Raw genomic sequence first — 22,887 nt, 5'->3', positions numbered from 1 at the left:
GACAGAATTACCGCAGGTCGAATCATCTTACGTTTCACGCATGCGCAATAGAGGACCATAAGCGTTTCAGTCGTTTCAGTGTGGATGAACAACTGTTTGGAAACGATTAAAAACGATAGTGTGGACGTGGAGCGTTCTTAGACGAAAACGCCGTTTTCAAATTTATCTGGATTAGTGTAGACGTAGCCTACATCTGAAAAAGTGTTGTCCAGATCAGCTGCAAAATGTCCAAATGCACCTTTATTTTCCCATTTGCATCTGTCTCTCCAGATGAGGAGATGATCCTGTACAGCAGTAAGGCCGGTTACCTCTCCAGAGGTCAGATGTCCAGTAACTGTTCAACTACAGGAAGTTCCTCATCGAGAGGCTCCACAGGCTCCCGGGGGCTCAACTCAGCCAGGAAACACAATGAGGTAAAATTCTGCAAAACAAACAGTTATAGAGTTTTGTGCACCTCTAATGGTTTTAATAATTGATTATTTTATATATTCATGAATATGAGAACAAAGCCTCTTCATGGGATTCAGTTTAATCTACATATCATTACTGATATGTGAAGGCACTTCAGAGAGGGCTTCTACACCCCCCCCCCCCCCCCCCCCCCCCCCCCACACACACACACACACACACACACACTCACACCGTCACTCTCTCAGGCCCATTCATACAGATCTGCCACTACCATTTGCTTCAAAACCTTTACAGTAAGAAACAATGTTAGGCCTACACAACCACTGCTCTCTCTGGAGTGCACTTCTGAGGGCACACTTAACTATGGGAGCACTCTTTTAAATGCACCCCCTGCAGGCTCCCTTGCGACGTGCCAGTGTCTTTTATGGTGGAGCACGCTGTGCCAGCTGAATGGAAGGCTCTGAAGGGAATTTGTGCTTACAAAGTTTGACATTACTGTAGGTAGGCAGCAAGCTGGGTAACCCAACAGGAGCTTAATCCAAAGTGATGGGAGCTCTTTAAAGTGAAATTCAAATTGTATGTAAATTCAGTTTGTAATCTGTGTTTTGGATTGGTTAACTGCATGGAAAAAACTGAAAAGGTTGTGTTAATTAATTTCATGCAGGCACAATGCTGAAAAGGATCAGGGCAAATATTTTCTTCTATGTAATTAAATGGATAAAATAGCTTTCAGCCACAACTTTGACTCTGGTTACTTTCAAAATTCAGTGTTAACCTACATACGCAGTGGTTTATGAGACATGGTTAGTGCAGCAGCTTTGATGCATTCCTTTAATGCTGTAGCTGTTAAGCTTACAGCTGTAACCCGAGGCATCACTATAAAGCTGCATGTGTGAGGAAACAGAGAAAGGATGGCCCTGTCACGGGTCACTTCTCAGTGCACATCAGACATGAGTGTCGCAAAGCAACTTGTAAAAGTGACACACATGCACAATCACTCTTTTCTCTTGCCACACACACACAAAGGTCCCTTATATTCCCCTCCACCCCCTCGGTGGAGAACTAAAGAACACCTCACCCCTGCTCCACATGCCCCTAACTGACCCACACTGACCTTTTTCACACCTTCCCAGGCACATGAAAGCACAATCCTCCTTAAAGTTACAGGAAGCCTGGATTAGGTTACTTCTTCCTCATGTGGTGTTATTGCCTGCTTATCATGTGGCCTTTGATCCAGACGGCCAGTCTAGGATGGGCGACGGAAGGGCAGCAGATGTCTTCAAGCCTGTTAAAAAATGCTCCGAGGCTAGGAACTAAATAGGCCACTGTAACAGTGGCATTAGAGAGGTGTGTATGAACGTTTGAGACACTGAAGTTTTTTTCATACTTTTTATATCTCCTTTTAATTTCATAGCGTGTTTTGTGAAATCCATCCATCCTGACCTTTGTATGAAGTTAATTAGATTTTTGTTAAGTAGCATCACTTTTGATTCTTTTGAAACAATCTTTCTGGACTGAATGCAGAATAATGACAATCAAAATGCAGTACATGACACGATCATCAGAAACTGGAACAACTGGCAGTGCTTTAATATGTGTTTAATATGGGGAACCTAGTCTGCTCAAGCATAGTTCACATGATTGTTTGTACAGCACTTTGGTCAATCTGTGCTGTTTTTAAATGTGCTTATAAATAAATTGATTGACAGTCAGTAAAATGCACTACATACATAAAAGACTGCCTCAGACAAGCTGTTTTATCTCCCTCTGCCCTTTGAGCTAATTTTCTTCTGATTGGCTGCCCCGCGGGCTTTTGGTTTACATCCATAACTGTAGCAGTATACTGTATATGTGATTAAACAAAATAAGGAAATGCATTTTAGATCCACTTGGAGAGGAATTCCTGTTTGTAGTAGCAACTTCACTGTGATCAGCATGGAGCTGAAAGCTTAATTTTTACATTAAAAGATGAGTATTAAACATTGCATCATATTATTTGCAACACTTGCATGTGTTTTGTGTTACTGCAGAGCTTCCAGAAACAGATTTTAGCTGGAAGCTGTTTTCAGCATCCTCCGGTACATCGTGGAAATGTCAACAAGTCACTTAACTTCCTGTTAAGTGGTGCTGACTCAAAATTTGCAAGATAGGTGATTACTGCAGAAATGTGGCTCAGATCAAGAGGAAATTGGCTGAAGTTCTTCACCCTGACAGCTAAACAGTCTTGATAAAAACTGATTCAATCTTCATGGATGGATTAAATTGGCCCTTTATACCAAGTTACTGCTAGAATAATTTGTGTACTACGGTGTCCTGATAACTCGTTCTGTGAGACTGATTGTTTAAGCTACTGATGTTATATTTCTCTCTTTCAGGAATTAAGATAAAGAAATTCTATCAGTGTACCTTTGATCACCCTCCTGCTCCCCGCCCATCTAACCACTGTGGAGACAATAAGCTGAACAAGACATGGAGCTTAGGTTTGACTCTAGGTTCCTGAAACCCTATGTTATTGCTGTAAACAGACTTTACATTCTGCTTTTGGTATTGCTCCGAATATTTATGAGCCACTCAGATCACTCCTCACCTTTGGTTTGTAAATACCTGTGTCTGTATTTTGTGAGCTCTGGATACAGGGGTAAAAGATGTATATTGTATTTATGAGGATTAAAAAAACACAAACGTCTTCTTGAATGTGCCAACTTTTTTTCTCAAAATGTATACTTTTTGGAAAAGCATTAACTACTGTTGCACTCTTGTTGTGATGGCAAAACAACAGAAAATATGAAGCACAAAGTGTGTTTTCTGGTCGAGAATGAGGGGTGGGGGGGTCAGAAAAACCAAAACGAGCTGGGTCTCACTCCCAGATGGACGTCTCCGCCCCCCAGCGCTTCCCCACCAGGATCCCTGCTGCCATGTTGTCCGCTACGAATGTCATATTTTTCTATGTTTCCTCTGGTTTCTCTGCTGCAAAGTGTTCCACTCTGCAGACAGACAGACAGACAGACAGGCTTTATGAAAGTTTGATTGTAATCCCTCTGCTTCCCCTCTTGTCTGTCTGAGAGGCTGTTTGCTGTGTTTGTCAGATGAAATGTCAATATACTCCCTCCAAAACAAACAAACAAACAAACAAACAAAAAATGTCTGTGGACTGACTTTTTTGTACTCTTGTTGTTTTGTAAATGTACAGTAAAATACATTTGATGACCTCTGCCTGTACTCATTCTTTTTTCAGAAAGCATAAGACAGTGCATGCATTTGGTTCGTTTTTAACCATGCCACAGTTGCCATTAGTTGCCTCAGTTGGTGGCTTTTTTAAAACTCTATATCAAGGGTATTAAGACTTTTTGTCTGCATTTAGCTGTGTGTGTGTGTGCATGCATGTGTGTTGGATTTTTTGTGTTGTGTTGCAGTGAATGACAAAGTTACCTTAGGTGAAGGTAAGTTCTGTCGCACACCGAGTCAGTTTCTGAAAGGTTTTCACTATTATTTATTTATTTAATGACCGTGCTTCATAACTGATCTACATCGGAATCTAACCTCGAACACTAATCAGTTATTTAGTAGAAAAACAATTTTATGCAAACTGGCATCGTAACTTTCCACAGGGATTATAAGAGCTCTATGATATTTTTTACGTAAATCAAATTAAATCCTCCCACTCAGTTCAACAACATTCAGCTCTGTGGATAAAACCTTTTAAAAGAACATTTTTAAATATAATGTATTACCACATCACTACATCGCATCATAACCTGTAATCTCAGGTCTGAATGAACGTATAACAATAGCTTGTGATACTCACTGTAACAACAATCCTTGTGCAAATCTTTTTATTTGGCCTTAATATCAGGTTTATACTTTGGGCTTGTTAGTACCAGTTGAGCCTCATTTGAATGCCACAACATACCTGTGTGTTGGTGCTGACGTTGCCTTTCCTTTACGACCACTGTACCAAAGTCACAATTTTCTGGTTTCTTTAATGTGATAATGAGTTCACTACTCAAATGGGCTTCACAGTCACTAGATTTCCATCCAATTTAGCACTACTGGGATGTTAATGAATGGGAGGTTCACATCAACTCAAATCATGATGAATCTGCAGTAAGTGTTCTAATGTTATCATGAACATATTATGATGAAACCTCTGAGGAAGGTTTGAAGCACCTTGTTGAATCTATGCACTGAATATTAAACACAGCTGTGAAAGCAAACAGGGATCCAAACTGATACTAGCCAAGTGTACCTAATGAAATGCCTGGTTAGTCTAACTCCTGCCCATAACTGTATATAGGATGTATGTTACCCGTTGGTTTATGGACTACAGATTTTGAAGTGTAAGTATTTGTGTTGTGGGAACTGTCATGTTTTTTATTTTACTTTTTAAGGTGATCGTATTTGCACAAGAGGATAGGCTGCTAAATTATGAATCATCATTCTTTTTAGGAACACTGGACTCAGAATGTAAACAGGCAATTCAATTTATTGCAATTCAAGTTGTTCAAGTCAGCTTGAAATTGTAAAAGTGTAAGTGGTAAACCGCCAGAGATTAAAAAAAAAAAAAAGGTAAGGTTACTCAAAACTGAAAAGTAATGTACATTTCAGAATTATACAAAAAGGCCTTCAGGGAACACAAAATGGGTTAACAATTCAAAGCCTTAAAAGCTGGTGCTACTACTTCCTACAGGTGTTCCAACTTTTCTGGATTACTTACAGTGTTCGTGTGTTGGAACACACTATGGTACCATACCCTCGTAAGCATCAGTTGAACAGTATTGTACTGCAGAAAGTAGTGTGATGCTACAAAAATGGTGAGATAAAGGCAAATAAAAATGGAAGAGAGACAGACCATCATAACACTTAAAAATGTAGGTCTTTCCAACAGAGAAATTGCAAAGAAAGTCAAGATGTCAGTGAGTGCAGTTTCCTTCACCATCAAAAGGCACTCAGAAACTGGGCCAAACTTTGACGAAAGGAAGAGGTCTGGGAGACTCAAAGCCACAACTGAATCAGAGGACATTTCTGAGAGTTAACAGCTTGCGTGATAGGTGGCTCACAACAGCTTGAAGCACAGCTTAATAGTGGTCATAGTAAGAGTAACAGTTTCAACTGTGAAGAGAAGACTTTGAGCTCCAGGTTTGACAGGACAATGCTAAGACGTCAGAATATGACAAAGAAGCTTGCCTGGGCCATGAAACACTGCCATTGGACTACTGAAGACGGGAAAAAGGTATTATGGACGGATTAATCAAAATTTGAAATCTTCGGTTCATCATTCAAGATCTGTGTACGCCATCGAGTAGGCGAAACGATGGCTCCTCAGTGGGTGGCATCAACTGTCAAACATGGAGGAGGAAGTGTGATTGTTTAGGGCTGTTTTGCTGGATCCAGGGTTGGTGACTTCTACAGAGTGAGAGGCACCCTGAACCAAAACTGCTACCACAGCATTCTGCAGCACCACACAATACCCTCATGTAGTTGGTCAGGGGTTCATCCTACAGCAAGATAATGACCCAAAACATAAGTCTAAGCTATGCCAGAACTACCTCAGGAAAAAAGAACAAGATGGTAAGCTTGAAAACATGGAGTGCCCAAGACCGTCTCCAGACTTAAACCCCATCAAGCTGGTTTGGGATGAACTGGACAGAAGAGTGAAAGCAAAGCAACCTACAAGTGCCACATTTATGGAAACTTCTGCAACAGATATGGGAAGAACTTTCTGAAGAATATTTGATTTCTATTGTTGAAAGAATGCCACAGGTGTGTTCAGCTGTTATATCTGCCAAAGGTGGCTACTTTGATGAGTCAAAAGTTTAGAAAACATTTTGGTCTAAAAATTGATTCACTGATTTCTGTTTTCACTCCAGTTGCTTATTTGTAAGTTCAGTTCAGAGCGCAATGTGACATTAAACTGCATAATTTTCAATAAAAAATTGGAAAAATTGGAGTGTTCTAAAACTTTTGACCATAAGTGTATAAGAACCAGTCCATTTACCATAAAAGCAAAAAACTGACCCCTGTTAGGGTGAGGCTCTGTGTCCATGCTGCTCACATGACAAACAATTTGGGACAATGTTTCCTGTTTCCCCACATCTCATTTCTACTCTTGGGGATGTGCACGAAAGACAAGTGCCATCCATGGAAGACCACTCTTACACCTTCTGAGACTTCCTGACATCTGCTGCTAATGTTGGTGTCTGATACCATAAGACACGGGTTGGAGCTGATTTTGAGGGGACAACTGCAGCAAAAAAACAAAAAAAAGAAAATAAGGCCACAATGGACTTCTTTCAGGGGCTACTAAAAAGTCATACTGCTGGGGCATGTCTGATGGTGTGAATTCTTGAAAAGACCTTTTAAAGATAGGAAAGGTAATTTTCTTAGTTTTCCAGCCATACTCTGGTATTTCACTGTCATTCTTATGGGATTTTCCTGGATGTGCAGCACATTCAAGTAGATTCTTTTGACATACAGAAAATAATCAATACAACGAAGGCTGAAAATTATTTACTCTGGTGCAAACTTCTAAAAACATGCATCATCTAAGCATGCAGTCTTTAACTCCCCATCCACCATTTCCAGCTAGAACTACATGAATAAATAAACAAAAGCTCTTGCTTATTGCTGAAGTTCTGTTTGCTTCTTATTCTCCTAATGCCTCATTCTTTCTCCAGCTTCACAGTGCGTTGCACCTGGGTGAGTAGTGTACTCGCCAAAGAGCATGAAATTGGCCAAATTCACTTCTCGGAGAGTTCAACACACTCTCCCCTCTGTCCACCAGAGACAAGGCATGCATTACCCTCCACTGCTCTACAGATGCTCGCTGTGTCTTGGCATCATGGCTTGCAGGCTCAGACACACATGAATAGCCAGGGGTATGCTTCCTCTTTCAGAGCTCTTACCTGAATGGAGCACGATAAGATGCTGCAGCACAGCTTTGTTGACTTCCACAGATAAAGATGCTGGAGGTGGAAACCAAGTGAATACATTAAGAAATCTTCTGATAGATGCAGGATGAGCTTAAACTTGATGACTGTGTTGGTGTTTGACTGGCAAAAACTACAATAACCCACACACAGTTACAGTGTATTCTTGTGAGCAATGCACACAGCCTTAGGGGAACATATTGTAGGTGCTAAATTGATTTTTCCATGCTTATTAAGATGGGATTCTCAACAGGCTTTATTTCATGATGGTCTCAGTTACATAAAAACAGATTTGATTCACCAAAATATAGATTGCTAAAGCTTCTGTTTTAGATTGTGCTGAAGGACTTGCATAAATCAGATTTAGACCTGATTTTGCAAAGCAGAGCAGCTTTACAGAACGACTACAGATGAAATGCATCAGGTCCGGTGAGACGGGCTGTATGAGAAATTCTAAAAAAAAAGGAAAAAAAAAGAAAAGAACAAAAAGCGAGCTGCTGTTGAGTTCAACGCGAAAAAAATGAATTCCAAAAAGAAGCATAAACGACAAAGTCCAAAAGAGAATCGTAAATGAATCTAAAGCACAGGGAAACACATGGGGAATGAAAACAGACACTCTGACAAAGACTAAGGGGGACTCAGTAATATTTAAATCCTTCTACTCACAGTAGTCTTCAGTAGGCATGTGTATCAGATCACCAACCACATCTGAGAGCACTTCACTCTCAGACTTGTGCTTCCCAGGGTATGTAAAAGTAGAATGGGAGGCCTTCAGCTTTCAGGCCCCTCTTCTATGGAACCAGCTCCCAGTTTACATCCAGGAGACGGACACCCTCTCTGCTTTTAAGATTAGGTTTAAAACTTTCCTTTTTGATTATAGGCAATAGGCCGCTGGGGGCTTCCCATGATGCACTTTCTTTTTCAATTATTATGTGTTTATTCACCACTATGCATTTAATCATTATCATTAATTATTATTCATCTCTGGCTCTCCTGCACAGTGTATCCTTTGTCATGCCCCCCATCCACCAGTCATTATGGAAAATCCACTCTGGAGACTAACTGAAACTAAACTGAACTGAAACCAAAAAATCAAAATGAAATAATTTGTTTTTCAAAAATAAGATATAAAACTATAATAGCTCTGGTAGATAAACAGAGATGACAGAGTGATACACAATCTTGACACAGAAAGCCACAAGGAGAAGGCTAAGAAAATAACAAGAGACTTAGCAGAATACAGCAACTGAAACAGTGAACAAAGATATAAAGGGGCATGATCAACAAGTATAAACGTATATAGCTGAGATCAAATAGAACATCTATATAATAACATAAATGAATCCAAAGTCCACAAACCAAAAACCCAGGACCCCGGCAGAATGGAAAAGTATCAGGTTGGAAGTTGACAGTGAAAAGTATAGACTGAGGAAAGTGACCAAAGGTCATAGACAATATACTTGATAAACCATGAACGGCAGCATGAATAGGATGTACTACTCCAAAAATAATGAATAATGTTTTATTTCTGGATCTTTGGAATATACTTTTTAGTTTAGTTTGAGAATGATGTGCTAGTGAAAGAAAAAAGTAGAGACTTCTAATCAAACACAGCATTTTCATGGCTAGCTGAATACCATCAGCAACATAGATGTGTTCATGCTGGGTCATGCCATGGCAGAGCTAACAAAAGTGGAAACTTGAAACTTTTCATATTTTGTGGTATCATAATGAACTGATTATGTGTGCCTATTTATGTGTGCCTATGCCAAGAGGCACACATATTACTATTCGTCGGATTTATTATGTGTGCCTATGCCAAGAGTTCCTGTTTCTCTTTATTCTTTAGTATTCTTAAAGTTGCTTCCGTACGTTTTTCGGCACTTAACTACTCCCTCAGTTTTCAGCCGATTTTCTCCGTTCAAACTCTAAACTGTTCTGCTCTTTCTGCTAACGACTGCTATGACTTTTGGTGTTTATTACTATTATACTTTTTAAAATATTACACTTTTTTCCTTTAATTTGTCCCATTGAAATGAATGGAAAACTTCCACAATTCTGCTAAAACTTGCTTGGTTTTGAAACTTAACTGCTTCCTCATACTTTCACCTAGAAACTCCATTCAAACTTTAAAATGTTCTCAGATTATTAGGCTATTCCTGTGTGATTCAGCTTTTATACCTCTTTAAGTTTTCAGTTGCAAAATTGTGATTTTTCAGAAAATACATGCGTTGTTATGGTTGCTATGCAATTAACTCAGAGTGGACAGTGAAACTTTCTGAATTTTCACCACTTGTCCGAACAACTTCTTGCTACTCGCTCAATTTCCACTCAACCCCCACAAATTATACATCGAAACGTAGGTATTTTTGCTGGCTTTCAGAAAATGTCACTATCATTGTTATGGGGCTTACAGATCTTTTGCAAATCTCCTCAGAGTAACATAAAGTCTCAAAACTCTCCATAGAAACTCAACGGAGAGCTTCTTCAAAATCAGCGCTGGAATTCTCTAATGACAGGCATTTTCAAATCGTCATATCTCCTTAATGAAACAAAGTTGAGACATGAGGCTTGTGCCAATATATCTTCAGAAATCCCTGATGCTCACAACTCAAGAATTTTTTCCTCACCTATTACCGTTTGGCCATGAATTACACTTGTTTGAGGGGAGGAAATTTGTCCCTCACTCAGATTTCTTCAGATTTCAAACTCTGGAAATGAGGCACTTTTTTCTCTCGTCATATCTTTTTGATGGATTTCAACAGAGACCTGAAAATTTCCATGACTGTTCACCAAAGCCTGCTGTTTCTTACGGTGAAAGAATGATTTTGATGCTCCATATAGATTTAGAGTTACAAAACGTTGTTTGAGGGCAAGTCAAGGCAGTTTTGCTTTGCCTCTACTCAGTTACAGTGTATTACAAGTCATATATCTTCAATAATTTATATTTTATCTCTGAATTAAGAAGACCTGCAGATTCCCCCATGTCTTCTGAACAAAACGGTGTCAGAATGAGCGTTCTAGCCCCTACGGTTAGGAAATTATAGCCATTTGTTCGAGGGGAATCCTGAATGTGAGAAATACACTGAAGAAGACTCATACTTCTCTCTGTCTGTGTGTGTAAGGGCTGATTACAGCAGGTGCAGCCAATTTAGCTGACCTAGATATACCAAGCCCAGACTCTTAACAGCCACTGTACACTTTGCTCTATGTGTATGTGTGTGTGTGTATCAATATTTCTCCCATGTTAAAGTATTACTCCTCCATAATAGTATTTGTGCTAAATCAAAGTACTTCTACTACATCTTAGTACTTCTGCTCAATCATAGTATTTCTGCTAAATCATAGTGTTTTTGAAAAATCATGTTGTTTGTGCCAAATCATGGTTTGGGGGCAAAACCATAATATTTATTTTATGTTATAGTATTACTATTAAGTGGAGGAATGTCTGTTATGTTATAGTATATTTGCTGAATACAGTATATCTGCCAAATCATAGTATTTATCACAAATCATGGTATTTATGCAAAATTACAGTATTTCTGCTAAAAAGCAGAAATAATACCTTTTAGCAGAAATTTCTGTCAAAAGATATTATTTATGTTAAAACATAGTATTTCTACTAAATCATAGTATTTTTGCCAAATCATAGTATTTATAGCAAATCATAGTATTTGTACCCAAACATAGTATTTCTGCCAAATTGTAGTATTCCTTCAAAATCATAGTATTACTGCAATTTCGTAGTATTTGAGCAAAATCGTAGTATATGTGCAAAAACATAGTATGTCTGCAAAATCACAGTATATCTGTTATGTTATAGTATTACTACTAAGGCATAGTATTTCTACCAAATCATAGTATTCCTTCAAAATCATAGTATTACTGCAATTTCATAGTATTTGAGCGAAATCGTAGTATTCGTGCAAAAACATACTATGTCTGCAGAAATCACATTATATCTGCTATGTTATAGTATTACTACTAAGGCATAGTATTTCTACTAAATCATAGTATTCCTTCAAAATCATAGTATTCCTTCAAAATCATAGTATTACTGCAATTTCATAGTATTTGAGCGAAATCGTAGTATTCGTGCAAAAACATACTATGTCTGCAAAATCACATTATATCTGCTATGTTATAGTATTACTATTAAGGCATAGCATTTCTACCAAATCATAGTATTCCTTCAAAATCATAGTATTACTGCAATTTCAAAGTATTTGAGCGAAATTGTATTATTCGTGCAAAAACATACTATGTCTGCAAAATCACAGTATATCTGTTATGTTATAGTATTACTACTAAGTCACAGTATTCCTGCCAAGTCGTAGTATTTGTACTAAATCATGGTACTCGTGCCAAATCATAGTATTTGTTGCAAATCATAGTATTCAAATCAAAATATAGTATTTGTACCAAAGCATTGTATTTGTACGAAGTACTGTATTTTTGGCAAATCATAGAATTACTGCAATTTCATAGTATTTTGAGGAATCCCTTTTGTTATAGTATTACTTCTAAGTCATAGTATTTGTACTGAAACATAGTATTTCTGCCAAATCATAGTATTACTGCTATTTCATAGTATTTGAGTGAAATTACAGTGTTTCTGCAAAAACATTGTATTTCTGCTAAATCATAGTGTTTCTCTCATCTTAAAGTACTCAATTATTGTATTTGTCCCAAAGTTTAGTATTATCTCTGCTAAATCATAGTGTCTGCCAAATCATAGTACTTGTGCCAAATTATAGTATTTGTGCCCAATTAATATTTCTGTTATGTTATAGTATTACTACTAAGTCGTAGAATTTCTGTTATGTTCTGCCAAATCATAGTATTACGGCTATTTCAAAGTATTTGAGTGAAATTACAGTGTTTCTGCAAAAACATTGTATTTCTGCTAAATCATGGTATTTCTGTTATCTTAAAGTACTTGCACTCAATTATAGTATTTGTGGCAAAGTTTAGTATTTCTGCCAAATCATATTATCTCTGCTAAATCATAGTGTCTGCCAAATCATAATATTTGTGCCTAAGCGCAGCATTTGTACCAAAACATAGTATTGCTGCTATATCATAGTATTTGAGCCAAATCATAGTATATGTCCTAAAACATAGTATTACTGCCAAATCGTAGTATTTGTCCTAAAGCATAGTATTTCAACAAAATCACAGTATTTCTGCTATGTTATAGTATTTGTGCTTGTAGAAAAACCTGTGTTAGTGTTAGCTACATTACCCAGCAGCCTCTGAGCAGTGAGGGAATTCATGGGACTTCTGAGCTAGATGGTCTTCCTTCGTTCCTGGGCTAATGATTGAGGAGAGAGCTGCTGGGAAGGGGAGCAAATAGCCCATCCTGTATTTGTTGGGGATGGTGTGTGTCACATAAACGTGAGTTAATGTTCCATGCTTAACATGTTTACCCTGCTACTTGTGTGTACTGGTTTTAGTTACCTTTAGCGTATGTGCTAGTTAGCGATAGCTATGGCATCCCAGTTATTTGATTGTTTTGGGCTTGTTCCTGCTTTGTTTGTTCCCCCTGCAAATTTATGTGAATTTGTACACTGTAATATTGCTGTATTACTTAGTGGCTAAGTAGGCTGACTGTTACTAAGTGCATCAGTGTACATAGGTCATCTCTTGTGTTGGAGTGCCCTCTTGTGGCGCCTTTTGGGTAGTGCCTTAGTAAACGTGAACACTGCAAAGAAGTGGTATCAGACTGGTTTGTAGTGGAGGAATTTGTTGCCAGTTTCTTTCATCTTTAATCCGTATTCATGTTGTAATGTAGTAACTTTTGTGGCACAAATACCACAATATGGCAGAAATACTATGTTTTGGCACAAATACTTTGATTTGGTATACTTTAGCTTCTTCACCCCTTTTCAGCAAAATTTTCATTTTTTTCACCCCTTTTCAGCACAAATTCCAGCTTTTTTGGCTGTTTTCATAAAAAAAATCTTTTCAGCAGAAACTCTGCTGATTCATCTCTTTTCAGTGCAAGTTTCTGCTTCTTTGCCTCTTTTCTGCAGAAACTCTGCTGATTCATCTCTTTTCTGCAAAATTGTCAGCCTTTTCACCTCTCATCAGCACAATTCTCAGCAGCTTCTGCTAATTTCAGCAGAATTGTCAGTCTCTCCACCTCTTCTTTGTGAGAATCAGTTTGGGTCAGTGAGATAAATCGCTGCTCTCAGTCCAGGAGGGCCAGGTTCGAATCCTGCTCAGGGTGACTTGTTTTTTTTTTTTTGTTTTTTTTCCACCACCATACAACTTTTTGCAACTTTTCATCTTTTTCAGCTTTTCAGCAGACAGCTTCAGCGTTAAGGCATCCACACAGCATTTTCGCAGGAAATGCAAACTTTTTCTAGTTATTATGTGTGCCTATGCCAAGAGGCACACATATTACTATTCGTCGGATTTATTATTATTATTATTATTATTATTATTATTATTATTATTATTCTTCAGTTTCCGCCTGAAATTTTGCAGCGAATCTCGCCTCGCAGTTTTGAGACAAGCTTCATATATGTTACCTCATTTTGTGCGGCTGGATCAGGAATGGTGTGCTATGACTTTTGGTGTTTATGACTATTATAGTTTTTTAAATATTAATATTTTAGTGAAAATTTTCCCGCGCTTCTCTGCCAAACAGTTTTGACAATAGGGTTACATATGTTAGATCATTTTGTGCGGCTGGAGCTGGACTAGTATGGTATACACTTTTGGTGTTTATGACTTTTATAGTTTTTTAAATATTAATATTTTAGTGCAAATTTAGAAAGATTCTTCTTTTGGCGCCATAGAAACAGACTTCATTTGTGGTGTGTTGGCTCCATCTTTTGGTCCCACTGATACAAATTTCAAACTTCATTTGTGGTGTGTTGGCTCTCTCTAGTGGTATGCCGGGAGTAGTACGGCCTGTCTACCCTTATTTGGATTACCGTAATGATGACAATATCAACGGTGCGCACAGCGTCGCTGCTTTCAGGAGCCATTGGAATTTTTAAGGTTGCGCAAATCATTCAAAAGTTACGGTAATGCTTGGTGGAAAACTCAATATCCCACAATTCATAGCACGCCTCTGCCGAGTCAAACAATGGCGGCCATCACTTAGTTTTTATTTTCCTCTTAATACTGTTTCTAGGTCACAAAATAAACTTTTAAGATATTTTCAGGCGAGAATATAGGTGTGTAAACTTCAAATATCTGCTCATTTTGTCAAAACATCCCATATTAGCGACAATGTTCTGACGATGTCGTTTCTGCTTGAGGCTAGCTGGCTAGTGTGGCTAGCGCGGCTTTGCTAACAAGCTACAGCCGGCCTGGATGACAGTGAGAGCGGCTTACTCTGGTTTCACACCCGGTCCTTCGTAAAGTCTCGTGGTCACAGCTGGACTTATTTTAAATAAATAAATGATTTATTTATTTATTCATTTTAGTAACGGTATAAACAGTGAAAGGTGGTGGATTGGCCAGATGTAAACTTCAAATATGTGCTCGTGTTACCAAGACATCCCATATTAGCTCTGATGGTTTCGGTGCCTGCAAAGAGCTAGACAGCTAGCTAGCTAACTGGCTGTCTTTTTGACTCAGGGTCATAGCTGGACTTATTTTTCGTTTTTATGAGCCGATGAGGGGGTTTTTTTAGTAACGGTACAAACAGTGAAAGGCGGTGGATTGTCCAGATGCTGGTCGATGTGGAAAAAATAACTGAGTTGTTTGGTGGTCGCTGACACGGAGCTACAACCGAGGGCAGCTATCCACCGGTGTGTGTCAGACAGAGCATGCAGGGAACGAGGCGGCGAGGCGACCGCCGATCAACCGGTGGTAGATCGTGGATCAGGGAAACCGAAGGCAGGAGAAGCAGGCGGCTGCCGGTCAGAGCGTGAGGTGAACTGAATTTCAGGTAAGAAGTTATGAACTGCACTCTATTTGGGTCAGATATAAACCGAGTTTAGGTGTAGTTTATTTTCGTTGTGCTGACTTTTTACAATCAGTTATAATAACTTGTACTGCCTGCTAGCTAGCACGACGGAGTTTCTATACAGCTGTGTGCGCGCTAAGTTACTGATGTTGAACTTTATGACAGCCTCCCCTGTCATTCTCTCGCCTGTTCAAACTTCAGTCATGAAACTGATCAATGATCGGCTTTTCTCTCTTGTTTGTTTATCGCGCTAAACAACAGCAGCACGTTTAAGCTTGATCAGCTGTTGTTAGAATTCATTTGATTTTAATTTCTAGTATCAGCTGATGTTTGCTGGAGCCACAGCTGTAGAAGCGGCTGGTGGAAACCAGGAGATGACCTTACCGAATCATCAGAGCTGAACTGGTGATGGAGAAACAGGTTTACCTTTTTTTTAGGTGACATAAATGAGTTGAAGGGAAGTTATGAACTGTTTCTGAGAGAAATAAACACCAAGCTCCTTTTTTATTTAGCTGACAGCTGGTAACTGTGCAGGGGCGGATCTAGCAAAGCTTTTGCCAGGGGGCCAGGTAGGGCATCTTACAACCAAAGTTTGTATAATAATACACAAGATTGTCTGTAGACCATTGTTAATCATTCAGAACACTGTGTAAAAATAACAAAAAACAAAAAGTGAATGCAAAAGTGCATAAATATTTATTTTACGTGATTGATGTGTGTGGCGGGGCGTGGTCTGCAGTGCCGCTGCAGGGGAGGTGGACCCACCTGAGCGGCATCTGCAATCACGCCTCTCTGGCGTAGTCTGTGCTCTCTCGGCTGTTTTTTGGGTGTGTGTCAGGCTGTGAGTTGAAAAGCTACAGCCGGCTGTGTGGGTACACCAACTATGTGTGAAAAGTGGTCCATAACGTAATGCTTCAAAGCGTGTTCATGCAAACATCTTCGGGTCTGCCGTGGTACAATGGGACTTCTGCTCATGAAACTATGTGCACAGCGTCTGCAAATCGGGGCTGTACAAAGTCACTTCATCTTTACCCAAAATTGTAAGCTGTCATCTGTGAGGTGCGAGCGGTGTTTGTTTTTACCATAGTTCATGGTGGAGAATGGCTGCTCTGCTGAGTTTTGCTCTCTGTAGCTGTATGAATGGCAAACTACACTGTTTACCAGCGGCATAGGCACACTTAAAATTTCTTCTGAAATTTTCGCTTTCTAGTTATTATTATTATTATTGTGTGGATGCCCTCAAAGGGCTTCCACACTATTGAGTTCCTGTTTCTCTTTATTCTTTATACTTTATTCTGGTTGCTTCCGTACGTTTTTTGCCGTTTAACTACTTCCTCAGTTTTCAGCCGATTTTCTCAGTTCAAACTCTAAACTGTTCTGCTATTTCTGCTAATGTGTGCTATGACTTTTGGTGTTTATTACTATTATACTTTTTAAAATATTACACTTTTTTCCTTTTTTTTGTCCCATTGAAATGAATGGAAATCTTCAGAAATTCTGCTAAAACTTGCTTGTTTTTGAAACTTAACTACTTCCTCATACTTTCACCTAGAAACTCCATTCAAACTTTAAAATGTTCTCAGATTATGGGGCTATTGCTGTATGATTCAGCTTTTTCAGATCTTGTACCGTTTTAATCTTATACCTCTTTAAGTTTTCAGGTGCAAAATTGTGATTTTTCAGAAAATACATGCGTTGTTATGGTTGCTATGCAATTAACTCAGAGTGTGCACTTGTCCTTTCTGAATTTTCTCTTCATGTCTGAACAACTTCTTGCTACTCGCTCAATTTCCACTCAACCCCCACAAATTTTACATCAAAACGTAGGTATTTTTGCTGGCTTTCAGAAAATGGCACTATCAAGGTTGTGGGACTTATAGATTTTTTGCAAATCTCCTCAAAGTAACATAAAGTCTCAAAACTCTCTATAGAAACTCAATGGAGAGTTTCTTCAAAATCAGCGCTGGAATTCTCTAATGAGAGGCATTTTCAAATCGTCATATCTCCTTAATGAAACAAAGTTGAGACATGAGGCTTGTGCCAATATATCTTCAGACATCCCTGATGCTCACAATTCAAGAATCTTTTCCTCACCTATTACCGTTTGGCCATGAATTACACTTGTTTGAGGGTAGGAAATTTGTCCCTCGCTCAGATTTCTTCAGATTTCAAACTCTGGAAATGAGGCACTTTTTTCTCTCGTCATATCTTTTTGATGGATTTCAACAGAGACGTGAAAATTTCCATGACTGTTCACCAAAGCCTGCTGTTTCTTACGGTGAAAGAATGATTTTGATGCTCCATATAGATTTAGAGTTACAAAACGTTGTTTGAGGGCAAGTCAAGGCAGTTTTGCTTTGCCTCTACTCAGTTACAGTGTATTACAAGTCATATATCTTCAATAATTTATATTCTATCTCTGAATTATGAAGACCTGCTGATTCCCCCATCTCTTCTGAACAAAACGGTGTTAGAATGACCGTTCTAGTTCCTACGGTTAGGAAATTATAGCCATTTGTTCGAGGGGAATCCTGAATGTGAGAAATACACTGAAGAAAACCCATAGCTCTCTCTGTGTCTGTGTGTGTAAGTGCTGATTACAGCAGGTGCAGCCAATTTAGCTGACCTAGATATGCCAAGCCCAGACTCTTAACAGCCACTGCTCCCTTTGCTCTCTGTGTATGTGTGTGTGTGTATCAATATTTCTCCCATGTTAAAGTATTACTCCTCCATAATATTAGTACTTCTGCTACATCTTAGTACTTCTGCTCAATCATAGTATTTCTGCTTAATCATAGTATTTCTGCTAAATCATAGTATTTTTGAAAAATCATGGTGTCTGTGCCAAATCATGGTTTTGGGGCAAAACCATAATATTTATTTTATGTTATAGTATTACTACTAAGTGGAGGAATGTCTGTTATGTTATAGTACATTTGCTGAACACAGTATATCTGCCAAATCATAGTATTTATCCAAAATCATAGTATTTATGCAAAATTACTGTATTTCTGTTAAAAAGCAGAAATAGTACCTTTTAGCAGAAATTTCTGTCAAAAGATATTATTTATGTTAAAACATAGTATTTCTGCTAAATCAGAGTATTTGTGACAAATCATAGTATTTGTACTAAGTCATAGAACTTGTGCCAAATCATAGTATTTGAACCCAATCATAGTATTTCTGCCATATCATCGTATTTGTGCCAAACCATGGTATTTTTTTTCCAAATCATGGTATTTGTGCCAAATCATGTTATTTGGGCCCAATTAAAATTTCTGTTATGTTATAGTATTACTACTAAGTCGTAGACTTTCTGTTATGTTATAGTATATCTGGTGATTATAGTATATGTGCCAAATCATAGCATTTATAGCAAATCATAGTATTTGTGCCCAAAATAGTATTTCTGCCAAATTGTAGTATTTGTGCAAAAACAAACTTACTAGTACTAAGGCATAGTATTTCTACCAAATCATAGTATTCCTTCAAAATCATAGTATTACTGCAATTTCATAGTATTTGAGCGAAATCATAGTATTCGTGCCAAAACATACTATGTCTGCAGAAATCAAATCATATCTGCTATGTTATAGTATTACTACTTAGGCATAGTATTTCTACCAAATCATAGTATTCCTTCAAAATCATAGTATTACTGCAATTTCATAGTATTTGAGTGAAATCATAGTATCCGTGCCAAAACATACTATGTCTGTAGAAATCACATTATATCTGCTATGTTATAGTATTACTACTTAGGCATAGTATTTCTACCAAATCATAGTATTCCTTCAAAATCATAGTATTACTGCAATTTCATAGTATTTGAGCAAAATCGTAGTATTCGTGCAAAAACATACTATGTCTGCAAAATCACATTATAACTGCTATGTTATAGTATTACTACTAAGGCATAGTATTTCTACCAAATCAGAGTATTCCTTCAAAATCATAGTATTACTGCAATTTCATAGTATTTGAGCAAAATCGTAGTATTTGTGCAAAAACACACTATGTCTGCAAAATCACAGTATATCTGTTATGTTATAATATTACTACTAAGGCATAGTATTTCTACCAAATCATAGTATGCCTTCAAAATCATAGTATTACTGCAATTTCATAGTATTTGAGCAAAATCGTAGTATTTGTGCAAAAACACACTATGTCTGCAAAATCACAGTATATCTGTTATGTTGTAGTAATACTACTAAGGCATAGTGTTTCTACCAAATCATAGTATTCCTTCAAAATCATAGTATTACTGCAATTTCATAGTATTTGAGCGACATCGTAGTATTTGTGCAAAAACATACTATGTCTGCAAAATCACATTATATCTGCTATGTTATAGTATTACTACTAAGGCATAGTATTTCTACCAAATCATAGTATTCCTTCAAAATCATAGTATTACTGCAATTTCATAGTATTTGAGTGAAATCATAGTATCCGTGCCAAAACATACTATGTCTGTAGAAATCACATTATATCTGCTATGTTATAGTATTACTACTTAGGCATAGTATTTCTACCAAATCATAGTATTCCTTCAAAATCATAGTATTACTGCAATTTCATAGTATTTGAGCAAAATCGTAGTATTCGTGCAAAAACATACTATGTCTGCAAAATCACATTATAACTGCTATGTTATAGTATTACTACTAAGGCATAGTATTTCTACCAAATCAGAGTATTCCTTCAAAATCATAGTATTACTGCAATTTCATAGTATTTGAGCAAAATCGTAGTATTTGTGCAAAAACACACTATGTCTGCAAAATCACAGTATATCTGTTATGTTATAATATTACTACTAAGGCATAGTATTTCTACCAAATCATAGTATGCCTTCAAAATCATAGTATTACTGCAATTTCATAGTATTTGAGCAAAATCGTAGTATTTGTGCAAAAACATACTATGTCTGCAAAATCACATTATATCTGCTATGTTATAGTATTACTACTAAGGCATAGTATTTCTACCAAATCATAGTATTCCTTCAAAATCATAGTATTACTGCAATTTCATAGTATTTGAGCGAAATCGTAGTATTTGTACTAAATCATGGTACTTGTGCCAAATCATAGTATTTTTTGCAAATCATATTATTTGAACCAAAACACTGTGTTTGGACGAAGTCATAGTATTTCTTCTAAATCATAGTATTTCACCCAAATCTCAGTAGTTGTGCTAAATTGTGTGTAAGTGCTGATTACAGCAGGTGCAGCCAATTTAGGTGACCTAGATATACCATGCCCAGACTCTTAACAGCCCTGTACACTTTGCTCTCTGTGTATGTGTGTGTGTGTGTATATCAATATTTCTCCCATGTTAAAGTATTACTCCTCCATAATAGTATTTCTGCTAAATCAATGTACTTCTACTGCATCTTAGTACTTCTGCTCAATCATAGTATTTCTGCTAAATCATGGTATTTTTGAAAAATCATGGTATTTGTGCCAAATCATGGTTTTGGGGCAGAACCATAATATTTAAGACACAGTATTTCTCCCAATTCAAGGAGGCTGACTGTTACTAAGTGCATCAGTGTACATAGGTCATCTGTTGTGTTGGAGTGCCCTCTTGTGGCGCCTTTTGGGTAGTGCCTTAGTAAACGTGAACACTGCAAAGAAGTGGTATCAGACTGGTTTGTAGTGGAGGAATTTGTTGCCAGTTTCTTTCATCTTTAATCCGTATTCATGTTGTAATGTAGTAACTTTTGTGGCACAAATACCACAATATGGCAGAAATACTATGTTTTGGCACAAATACTTTGATTTGGTATACTTTAGCTTCTTCACCCCAGGTGCAGCAGGTGCAGCCAATTTAACTGACCTAGATATACCAAGCGCAGAGTCTTAAAAGCCACTGCTCCCTTTAGGCTCTGTGTATGTGTATGTTTGTGTGTCTGTATCAATATTTCTCCCATGTTAAAGTATTACTCCTCCATAATAGTATTTGTGCTAAATCAAAGTACTTCTACTACATTTAAGTACTTCTGCTCAATCATAGTATTTCTGCTAAATCATAGTATTTTTGCCAAATCATGGTATTTGTGCCAAAGCATAGTATTTCCACAAATAACAGTATTTCTGCTATGTTATATTATTATTGCTCATAGTATTTCTGCCAAATCACAATATAACTGCAAAATAAAGGTTTTTGAGCCAAATCATAGTGTTTGTGCTAAATCCTAGTAATTCTGCTCAATGATAGAACTTCTGCTATGCTGTAGTGCTTTTTGCAAGATTATAGAATTTCTGCTAAGTCAAAGTATTTCATGTAAATCATAGTATTTCTACCAAGTCCCAGTGTTTCTGCCAAATCATAAATCATAAATAATTTTAACAAAGCAAAGGTAAGACGAGAGGCTTGTGCCAATTCATCTTCAGACACTGCTGACACTCAGGGTTGGAGCAGTTTTTACAGTCATCTTACTGTTGAGCCATAAATTACGTTTGTTTGAGGGGTGGAAATCTGTCCTCTCAGTTTTCAAACTCTGAAAATGAAGCCGTTTCTTCTCTCGTCATATCTCCGTGACGGAGGTACAAAGAGCTATGAAAATCGCAGTCAAAGTACACCAAAGTCCGCTGATTCACCCAGTACAAGAATTATGCTTCTATTCCACCTAGTTTTTGAGTTACACGACGTTTTGTAACTCCAAAAAACGGCGCTTTTCGCCTCTCACCGCGATCTATTTCTGATTGCTGATCTCTTTGTTTTTCGGCCGCCCGCCCCCTTGCCAGGTGGCGCAATCAGTATTGACACGGCTCTGCACCCCAAAGGTCGTGGGTTCAATCCCACCTTGGTCAATATTTTTTTTTCACTAAAAATTGATACACTATCACAGACCTGTAATTTATATTGCTAATTTTTTTCACTACAAATGAGTAGTACAAAAACATACTATGTCTGCAACATCACAGTATATCTGTTATGTTATAGTATTACTACTAAATCACATTATTTCTGCCAATTCAAGGAGGCTGACTGTTACTAAGTGCATCAGTGTACATAGGTCATCTGTTGTGCTGGAGTGCCCTCTCGTGGCGCCTTTTGGGTAGTGCCTTAGTAAACGTGAACACTGCAAAGAAGTGGTATCAGACTGGTTTGTAGTGGAGGAATTTGTTGACCGTTTCTTTCATCTTTAATCCGTATTCATGTTGTAATGTAGTAGTACCACAATATGGCAGAAACACTATGTTTTGGCAGAAATACTTTGATTTGGTATACTTTAGCTTCTTCACCCCTTTTCAGCAAAATTTTCATTTTTTCACCCCTTTTCAGCACAAATTCCAGCTTTTTTGGCTGTTTTCAGAAAAAAAAAACCCTTTTCAGCAGAAACTCTGCTGATTCATCACTTTTCAGCGCAAGTTTCTGCTTCTTTGCCTCTTTTCTGCAGAAATTCTGCTGATTCACCTCTTTTCTGCAAAATTTTCAGCCTTTTCACCTCTTATCAGCACAATTCTCAGCAGCTTCTGCTCATTCCACCATAATTGTCAGTCTCTCCATCTCTTTCTTTGACAGAGTGAGTTAGGCACAGTGAGATGAGTTGCTACCTTGAGACCAGGAGGGCCAGGTTCAAATCCTGCTCAGGACAACATTTTTTTT

At 37.8% G+C, this 22,887-nt stretch overlaps 1 protein-coding gene across 4 annotated transcripts in view; it reads left to right on the top strand.

The window, feature by feature from the left end:
- The window catches only part of robo3 (roundabout, axon guidance receptor, homolog 3 (Drosophila)), a 158,805-nt gene extending 155,708 nt beyond the window's left edge, over positions 1-3,097 (top strand). For 3 of the 4 annotated variants that reach the window (XM_063485606.1, XM_063485605.1, XM_063485608.1), the window contains exons 26-27: positions 271-413; positions 1,649-3,097. In XM_063485606.1, coding sequence (XP_063341676.1) covers positions 271-413; positions 1,649-1,732 — 227 coding nt within the window. In that variant the 3' untranslated portion in view covers positions 1,733-3,097. The remainder of the gene's footprint in view (positions 1-270; positions 414-1,648) is intronic. The other variant, XM_063485607.1, reaches the window with a different exon arrangement.
- Positions 3,098-22,887: the final 19,790 nt, after the last annotated feature.

This window comes from Pelmatolapia mariae, linkage group LG10_11 (assembly GCF_036321145.2).
Source record: "Pelmatolapia mariae isolate MD_Pm_ZW linkage group LG10_11, Pm_UMD_F_2, whole genome shotgun sequence".
Lineage (NCBI taxonomy): Eukaryota > Metazoa > Chordata > Actinopteri > Cichliformes > Cichlidae > Pelmatolapia > Pelmatolapia mariae.
Note: the sequence above shows the minus strand (reverse complement) of the source record. Positions and strands in the feature narration are given on the sequence as shown.